Source organism: Laccaria bicolor, genomic scaffold (assembly GCF_000143565.1).
Source record: "Laccaria bicolor S238N-H82 LACBIscaffold_105 genomic scaffold, whole genome shotgun sequence".
Taxonomy (NCBI): Eukaryota; Fungi; Basidiomycota; class Agaricomycetes; order Agaricales; family Hydnangiaceae; genus Laccaria; species Laccaria bicolor.
This window is the reverse complement of record NW_001889976.1, coordinates 1-9,316: the sequence shown is the minus strand read 5'-3', so window position 1 is coordinate 9,316 and position 9,316 is coordinate 1. Positions and strand designations below refer to the sequence as shown.

The 9,316-nt window shown below is 47.4% G+C and overlaps 3 protein-coding genes across 3 annotated transcripts; 1 reads left to right on the top strand and 2 right to left on the bottom strand.

The window, feature by feature from the left end:
* Positions 1–22: 22 nt before the first annotated feature.
* Positions 23–2,378, bottom strand: LACBIDRAFT_296159 (uncharacterized protein; the record flags this gene model as incomplete). Its single annotated transcript, XM_001890513.1, has 8 exons — positions 23–69; positions 120–779; positions 851–965; positions 1,017–1,118; positions 1,177–1,503; positions 1,555–1,919; positions 1,979–2,077; positions 2,138–2,378. The coding sequence occupies 8 exons, from the start codon at positions 2,376–2,378 to the stop codon at positions 23–25; spliced, it is 1,956 nt and encodes a 651-aa protein (XP_001890548.1).
* Positions 2,379–4,171: 1,793 nt separating this feature from the next.
* On the top strand, positions 4,172–5,496 carry LACBIDRAFT_335642 (uncharacterized protein; the record flags this gene model as incomplete). Its single annotated transcript, XM_001890515.1, has 8 exons — positions 4,172–4,174; positions 4,207–4,235; positions 4,652–4,728; positions 4,760–4,881; positions 4,916–4,926; positions 5,079–5,108; positions 5,144–5,268; positions 5,384–5,496. 8 exons carry the CDS (start codon positions 4,172–4,174, stop codon positions 5,494–5,496), a joined length of 510 nt encoding a protein of 169 aa, XP_001890550.1.
* A 1,012-nt stretch (positions 5,497–6,508) lies between these two features.
* On the bottom strand, positions 6,509–6,877 carry LACBIDRAFT_149683 (uncharacterized protein; the record flags this gene model as incomplete). Its single annotated transcript, XM_001890512.2, has 2 exons — positions 6,509–6,656; positions 6,708–6,877. Coding segments are annotated over 2 exons (318 nt in total), but the record flags the coding sequence as incomplete, so codon positions are not given.
* Between the last annotated feature and the right edge of the window lie 2,439 nt (positions 6,878–9,316).

The window sequence follows — 9,316 nt, the reverse complement described above, 5'->3', positions numbered from 1 at the left end:
GAAAATAGGAAGAACTGAAAGCTCATGGGTTTGTGATGATCTGGGGATCTGTGAGCAGAGCACGTCCACCTAAAATAATGAAAAGTAAGTCAACACCAAATTAAAATCAAGAAACTTGCCTTGAAGGTCGGAAACAAATGCCTGGCCACCTGTTTCTATGAACTGGACATGCTGTGCAAAAGAAAGAAACTCGGCACGAATAGAACGCTCCTCGTCCTTGAATCTGTAGGGTTTTGCTGAGTTATTATTTAGATACTTGACGAACCAGCCGGGGGCTTCGGAATCAATGAATTCTTCGAGAAGATAGGCATTCTGCCTGCCTTCTGCATCGTTGGAGATGGCGAGACCAGCCTGGACATATCGCATTTGTGGAACCTCAAATGCCGGCAATCCACGAACAGTCACCTCTTTCTCCATGAACTTATAAACGAGATCCATCAGAGCGGAAGCCCACCCCAGGCAATTCAGCTCGACACTTAGGTTCGCCGCCTGGACCTGACTTTGGTAAATGACAGGTTTCTTGGAATTCTCTGAAGTAGAGAACGTCTGCTTGGTGCAAACTCGTGTGGAGTTGCCAAACAGCGGAATGTCAGTATGGCCAAAATGAGCGATTTTGAACGCGCCCTGGAGTGGTTTCGATGATGGCGGATACGAAAATTTCATTTGACGAGGTGGGAATTTCTCCGGATGAAGGAGAAACTCTGGTTTCTGCACCAACTCCGCGAAAGATGGGCGTGACGGTGGTCGAAGAAATTGCGCAGTAATCGTAATAATTTCAACTAAAAAAAAACAGTTTCGAGTTAGCGCTTTTCATAGCAAGCTCATACGTATTCATAGCGTAAAAACTTACAGAGTGATCGCATGTTCTTTTTCCTTGGAGGCTGCTGGAGTAGAAGAGCATGTTTGACTTGATCGAGCGACGGATGTGGAGATGCCTGTTCAGCGCCGTTTGCTATCGCAATGTTCTTAGATATGCGTCAGTTGATGAAGAAGTTACCTGAAAAACAAACTCTTACCTCGGTATCAAAATCTCGAGCTTTCCGCTTGCCAGTGCTCTTCTTTGCTGGTAAAATGACCTGACTGAGACTTGTTGACCCATTCTCGTTGCATTGATAGCCCTAGAAAACACAAGATTGAGTTCTTACTGATTGAGTCAGAAGCAAAATGGTTGATTACCTCTTCAATGTCAGAAAGATGTTGCAAGATGGCATCGTACTTCTCATGGGTGATGGCAAGATAAAGCTCAATGCCTTGTTTCGGCGCAAAGACCTTTGCCTTGTTCTTCCCCTTGGAAGTAAAAAAATGATCTGCCACCGCATCAACGTCTGGCTGTTTGGGAACAAGCTCAACCCAGTGTTTGTTTCGAATTTGACACTCATCTGGATGGAGAGGGAAGCCTTTCGACCACTTGACATAGTGAGGGAGGAGTGCGTGGTATAGCACCCACTTGAGATCACTAGCACCAATATGGACCGGAATGTCCGAAAGGGCTTCGAAGATATCCTGAGTAGATAAAGATAAACTTAGAATTTATCGTATGAAAATCAAACTTACAGAAACGGGGGCAGGAGATTTGCGGTTTGGAACCCGCATCATCATCCAAACCTTTACAACAATGAGTTCCGCATTTGCAACACCACTATATGCTTTGTTGGCAAAATGGGCACGCATTTCGTTGTAAAATTGATGGGCTTCTTGATATCCGGGATTTATGAGGGGTTTAGACTTCAATGCCAGGAACGGAAGAGTCGAGGACGAGTTGATTGGAAGTAAGTTGAGTTGAACCCCAGAGGGTTTAGGAGTCTTCTTGTTGTGTTGGATAATCGATTTCCGCGAGGATGCACCGTGATTCACGTTGAGGTTGACCTGCCCCATGTGCTGAGAGATCTCCCCCACTGCAACCATCGGATAAGCGCCCTCTATAGTTAAATATCGGATGTCAAAAAGTACGCCACAGATGAAAGGAAATTCGACGTACCAATATGCTGCACTGCCGCAACTTGTTGATGGACCGCTGAGTGACATTCAAATTTTCCGTTGAATGGATGTGCGCCAGGTTCGAAAAGCGCAGAAGGAGCTTTATGTTTTTAAGAAGTAAACGTTGAGATATAAGAAACAGACCAAGAATTGTGCGTACCTCGATTGCTACTGCCCTGAGTCCGACGGACGGTAGTTCCTTTGCTTCGATAATACTCAAAACACTCGGGACAGAAAAACCGGTCGGATTGTCCGTTCTTCTTGCTGTGCACTAATCTCAACTTCGTACCCAAAGGAAACACCCTCGAGCAGCGATTGCAGGTGACCTCGTTAGCTTGCTCCGACGTGAATTCAGCCTCATACTCTGAATCTTCATCCGGAGCGTCTGGAGAGGCTGACATAGAGAGAAGTAATCAAAGAAAAGCCAGATGTCGGGCTGAACGCGCAAGTAGTCGGTGGGACACTCAAGCCAGTATATGATTTATTGAAATTTTATATATTGGGACCCTGATCATGGTGATGATCCGTCTTGAGACCCCTTGAATGCCCTCGAAAGAAATAGAACACTCTGGAAAAGCCAAGAGGAAGAGCTATAGCACGCTGATACCCCACGATGAGCTTGAAAAATTTGCTCTACTAGTGTGATGTAAAACACAAGTAGTAACAAAAGACCGAAAGCAAATGTGCATACGTGGAGCCAAAGCTAGCAAAGTCCCTATGGCAGCATAGACCTGGGGTTGGGATTGGGAAGAACACGATGTTACATGGTGAGAGCATTGAATAGATCGCAAAGAGAGGGAGCATGCAGTTCGAAAAACATAGATGTACATTATGTAATTGTAGTGCAGATATCACGAATCAATTATTCTACTTAGCAATATGCGGCCATCAATCAGCGACCGAAATTTCAGAGCAGATCAGTCTTGCTTTCCATATCCTTTACTTGAAGAGGTATACTTGGACGAAAGTTGCTACTCGTGGGCACAAGAAGATGTGGACCGCATTAAATCTATGATGGTCTCCGCACCACGGCTGCATTCTATTAGCTGGCTGAGCCGGGAATCATACAGGATGCTCGCCTTTCCCTGGGAGCAGCTCACACACTTCTCGTTGGGCCCCGACATCTCTATGTCCGAGGGTCTTAGTTTTCTCGCGATCTGTCCTCACCTCAAATCCCTGGAACTGAGACTCCTTCTTCCCATGTATCCGGTCGGTAACGACGATGGCCTATTTGTCCACAACACTTTAGAACGTCTTTATCTAAGTACTGCAGGTAACCTGGCAGCTCTCTTTGACCAAGTCACTCTACCAGCTCTGAAGGATCTCTCGCTCTCCGAGGCGGACGGGGTCTTACCCACTGCCCTTGGAATGTTCTGCCGGCCGCTGGCCACAATCTCACTTCCTCGCATTCCTCCTACGTTCAGGTTGCACCATTTAGCAGTTCATCATTCAGGAGTGCGATATCTCCACGGAAGAGATAGCGGAGTGCCTCGCATATCCGCAGATATCGAAGTCATTGGGTTCGTTGTCTATCACGGAAGATCACGAAAAGCATCTGTGCGTGACGGATGAGGTGCTCAGGCAGTTGACGTATACACCACCAGTCATCTATTCAGAAAAGGTTCTGGGCAGTGGGGACAACCAGCTGGTCGAGAACACCCCGTCGGAGATTATTTGTCCGAATCTCACGACCATCAAGCTGTGGGGATGCATTTCAGCCCAGGATGGAAAGGTCGCGAATATGGTTGAGTCTAGGTGGTTAGCCAGGACCGAAGGCCGCCCCATCATGCAACTGAGGACGGCGGCAATTGGGTTTTTCGCTGACGTGTGCCATACGGAGGATTGGGCTCGGTTGGAGGCGTTGAACGTAGAGAGGTTCGGGATTACACATATTCGACTGTGATGGTGGGGTTCCAATTTCGTTTTCTGTACATGTCAAAATGGTGTGAAATACATTACATTTATCACCAGAAATATCTACGTCAATAAGTTAGCTAAAACCAACACAATCCCAGCCCATCAACGACGTCTTGATACCAAGCCAACGTCTACCAGAACAACACAACAATGAAGAGCCCCAAGCGCCGATAGCCTTTGCCCACCAGGGAAAATATATAGAGGTTCCGTTTCTCTATAATCACGGTGTCCAGAATCGTCCCAACAAAACGAAACTATTTTGTGAAAGACGTCATCAATGGTGTGTTGTGTACTTGGATGTTCTTTTTCCAGCACAACCAAGCGATGTTGCTATCTATCCCGTGAGCAACATCAACATATATGAAAGATGTTTATGATGGGTGTTTCTGCTGCCTGTGGCCTCGTTCCAGTGGGCGATGCGGACCGCGGTGGAAGTGGATGTGTGGAACGGAAAGGGAGAGGGCCTAAATGAGGGTTTGAGCATGACCATTCATCATACCAACCTGATAGAATGAGCAAAGGGACACATTTATTGGAAACCTGGACTTGCAGTGGTTCATTGTCTGGATATAGATATACATGACGTTGTAAGATGGGCTAACCCCCCAATGGTTGAGATTCGGTTCCGGTTAGGGCACTTAATTGATGAACGTAGAACGATGCCAGACTGTGAGGGAGAGAGGGACAGCTGGCTGGGATACAGCAACGGCTGAGATCTCGGGAGGTAATGCTTGCAGCTTCCATTTTCATTCCATAGCCAAATCACCATCGTTACGGTCGTCCTAAAAGTGCCTGTTCAAAGCATTTATGTCCTTGGGGGGAGAGGCTCGATTTGTAGGTATTCATGCTGGCAGGCTTGGAATAGGTGACCCGATAGCCAAGCTCAAACTGTGGACGAACACTCCTTCAATGGATGCCCGCGAAAAGCGAGGGTGCTGGCAGTCGACAAACGATTGTTCGCGGTGGCTTCGAAAAAATGTTGCCCCGGTATGATGATTAGGTGATGATGCTCGAGGAGCAGATGGTCAATTTGTAAGTAGAGGTTGTGGATGGTTGAGATTCGGTTCTGGCTTGGGGTGGCCGAACTGACGAACGATGCCAAAAACCAAACAAATGTATGGGAGAGGGAGGTCCAGCTGGCATGCGGCTATAGCGTAGGGAACTATAAGGGATAATGCTCGTAGCCTCTCGTCATTCCGATTGATCGAAGCATTGTCAGTCATACGAGGACGCTGCCATTTGTCCACAGTTGTTTCCAAAATGCCTGCCTGGTGATTACGCTCGAAGAGCGGGTCGAACTACAGAGGCTCGCGATCGTTGAAAAGATCTCTGGAGTGAATCCGTCAGGATACAATAGTTGTTCCAGAAAGCCTTGTATGATCTATGAACAAGCGACCATGCCTCGCAAAAAATGGGTCTTTGATCCAGGGTTTTAGCGTTGGATAAAGCCACTGATTGGCATTGACCACCAACGCCTGAACTTGGACAGCTTGTGGCGAGTACAAGAGTTCCTCCAGTTCATGGCCATGGGATCTTGTCAAGTGCGATCATGGTCCTTCGTGGATTAGCTGCTGCAGCACCGCCTTCAAAGGCCATCTTTGAAGTAAAAGTTTGGAGGCGGATGCGCTATGGTTAAGAGTTCAATTTGCGAGGATGGTTTTGGGTAGGGGTCCCTCAGGCCGGGTGAAAAGGACAGTCGCGGACGAATACACTCCTGTTCAACGTCTGCTCCTCGGTCCAGAGTCCGTCGCGCACGCGTCCTCGCCATCGTGACATATTAGCTTAGGTAGCTTGCGCACCTCAACCCCTCCCTGGACACGTCACGTGACATTATCAAATCTTATATTTCAAGATCAACGTTCGACTTCGCACATTTTCTACGTTTCTTTACATATTTGATATATATATTGAGGGGAGAAAATAAACAGAACACAGCCTATTTATTGGACATATGAAAAAAATGGCTTCACGGTTATCCTGATTTGGCTCAAACTTTCATAAATAATGGCAGCAAACTTACCAGAAACTAACCCACTTGGCATTGAAAAAATGACTGTCGGAACTCACCATAATCCAGGTTACGGACTTTTTGAGCCATAAAACCAAATGCAAAAAATAATCTTACTACGGGAGTCAAACCTCACACCTTGAGCAATTGCAGTTCCCACGATACAGAGCTCAACCACCTAGGCCATAAGGACATGCATACATATTTGAGCTGGTAGCAATATAATGCCTAAGATCGTGAATGTAACTGTAGTATATTCTCTCTCTAGATGATTATGTGTACATACACAAAAAGAAAATCTGCCTAAATTACATTTTTATTTATTGGAATACCGTAATATTATGCCAACCATGATCATATCGCGGTCTGAGCGAGATGGAGTACTAAAAAGATGGCGTTCAAGGTTCGAAGTGGTAAGTCACGTGACATGTCCGGGGAGGGGTTGAGGTGCGCAAGCTAGCTTAGGTCCTGCCTATCCAGAAATTACTAGAATTTTTCAGCTCAACGCGAATTACAAGCCTATAAGTTAACCAATCCAATAGAATATGTAAGCGGGGGTAGTTCATCACAGCACAGTAGGGGAACCAACATAAAACTTCCTCAACTTCAGTCATAATACTCCACCACCCCACCAGCACCCAAACTTCCCCTTCGAACCTTCTCCTCCTTAGAACGGAGTATATCCTCAATCGTAGGATTCTTCCCCTCCTCAGTGCCGAATTTGAACCAGCCCAGGTGGTCCGCTATCAGATGTCTACGTTCTTGCGAGTCAGACCCTAATCTCAAAAGAAAAGATGGAACCCACCGATTCTTACACCCCGGACATTCAACCAACACAATACCGCGCTCATAGCTGCGTTTTGTGAATTGGTGGGTTGAGCGTTCGCCGCATCCCTCAACTGTACATGTGAATGTCATGGAGAGTCGGGGTTGGGAAGAGGTGGTTGTTAATGGAGAAGAGGAGGAGGAGGGTGAGGAAGAAGAGGAAGAGGAAGAGGCATCCTCTGATATTGGCTCTGTATGTGGCAGAGATGTGGTGTACGGTCTGTGAGCGAGAGGTATGGGAAGTCTTCTGGCTGTTGAAAAAGCTGCGGGTCGCAGCTGAAAAGAGATGGATGGGTGGTGTGGAACTATGAGGCTGCGTAGTGGTGGTAGGATGCCCAAGTTTTTGAAGAGCCTTGACGGGAGCATGTTGTTGAGAAGCAAGAGACGCAAAAACATGTACAATTGTTGCTTGATCACTTTCCCCAGGGCTTGTCAAACTGGCAATTGTCCTGGCATTCGTAAATACTAAATAGCACGTAAAAGTACACGTAGTAAAGACATGATAAGATAATCAGATCGTCGCAAGTCAATGGTCTATGTCGTGTGCTACAAGGAAAGGATAATAGGTCAAACGAAAAGTGAGGAAGTTGTGCTTGAGGGGGGCACGTTGTCCGTATAAGAAAAGATGTCGTCCATAGCTACGTAGAAGCTAAGTCGTCCACAGCCCAATGGTAAGGGATGTGCGCTCCAACGGAGCTCAACCAGCCTGATAAACAGCAGGCCCAGCAACAATATGCGGATTGATGAACGAAATGTTGAACAGCGTCACGAAGATATCTTCATCCGTTATCGCAATGAACCTTTGATACGTTTATCAGTCACTAAATTCGATCCACAAAAAAGGGGGTACGTGCATGGTAGCATTAACAATAGGCGACGACCCATTCCCAAAAACGGTGCCATTCGGCTGGAACGTCGTTCCCGTCTGATTGACGATGTTTTCGAGGACGGTGTAGGTGGTATTGAGTTGCGATATCCAGGCTATGAACTATATCACATTCCATTCTTCAGTCCCGCACGCATGATTTAAACATAGGTGGAAGAAGAGATGAAACTAAAACCAAACCTCACCCGGGGCAGACCAGCAGTCGTATTCGTAACAAAACTATTGGGGCCTATCGCTTGACCGGGTAAATCTCAAGTAAGATTGACCTGTCGTCCGGGCAAGGAGAGGGGAATGGAGCGGTTATGCGTGATGGCGGGGTTGGTGTTGTTGTCTGGGATGGAGGTGTTGACGAAGGGTGTTGGATCGGGGTTGTTCTGTGTCGAAGATGGGTAAGTTGGGAGGAGGAGGAGGAGGAGAGGGAGGGGGAAGGGAAGAAAGATGAAGGACAAGAAAAAAAGGAAACGCACAACAACATTCAACGCCGGAAAATTCTGAAACTCAATCACCGGATTCCCAGCTGGACAACTTATAATCAACGGCGCCAACAGCGTCCACATCATACTCTGCGTAATCGCCGTTTGAAAGTCGACAGGAACGGGGAAGAGGCCTTCGTATTGGCGGAAAATCATTTGTTCGCGGGAAGAGGCTGTTAGTGTTTGGGCGAGGAGTTGGGCGGTTGCGCGTGAGTCAAGGTGTTCGATGAAGCCTAGGATGCCGGATTCGCCTATTGCTGCTATCTGGAGGGGATAAGTGGGGGAAGTGGGGTAAAAGGGAGGGAGGGACGAACCTGTTGGCTGAAATTGATGAATTCGCGGACGTCTTCGAATGGGAATTTGTAAGTGCACTAATTGGCTGCCTGTTCTGCATCGTAACGTTAGACCTAAACGCTGCTGAGAGTCATACGATGAGGGTTACCCCACCTCCAATCATGTTCGAGAGCAGAGTAGCATGCGACACTTTTGGTTAGCTAAGAACTGGATGAGAGATCTGCCCGCTTCGAAGATCTGTACGTCCTCGAATTCCTGAACTGTGAACGTTGCCAGGCCAAAGCGGAAGAGGTCGAGTTCGGGGAGCTGTTGGTTTAATGCAAGATTCTGGGTCATTCATCGTCAGTTGGAATGGAAAAGAGATGAGATGAACAAGTCAGACATACGAGGGACTTGAAATCAAAGTCGCTTAGGGGATGATAGAACGGAGGTGCAGAGTTGGTTCCGAGACCACCGGAAGGTTGGAAGTTGAGTGCTGTGGTGGTGGTGGTCGGAATCGTCGTCGTGGGCCAGGCAACAGCCAAGCCCCTCCTCAATCGTAGCTTCAGGATTATGATACTTCAGCATACACAAGCCCAACAAGATACATAAAGACTCAACACACCTATCCAACAAACTCAGTGCAAAATACGATCCATACCCATGCGCGGCAAACGGCACCTCCGTCATCGTACCAAGGTAATCAATCCAGTAAAGGTGGGCATCATGCGAGACCGTATCGTATCCCCCAAGAAGGAGGTTTACGTGAGCGCAGAGACTCCGCGAGGGCACGACGGATCCAGGAAGCGGCTGCGGAGGGTCGCAAAGGTTAGAAGTTGCGGATCTGGTATAAACGGATGTTGCGCTCGACGTATTCGGCGAATTGGACGGTGTCGCCTGTTGCTGGGTTTTTTGGTGAGTATTATGATAGGATTATGTGAGTTAAGGAAGTACCTG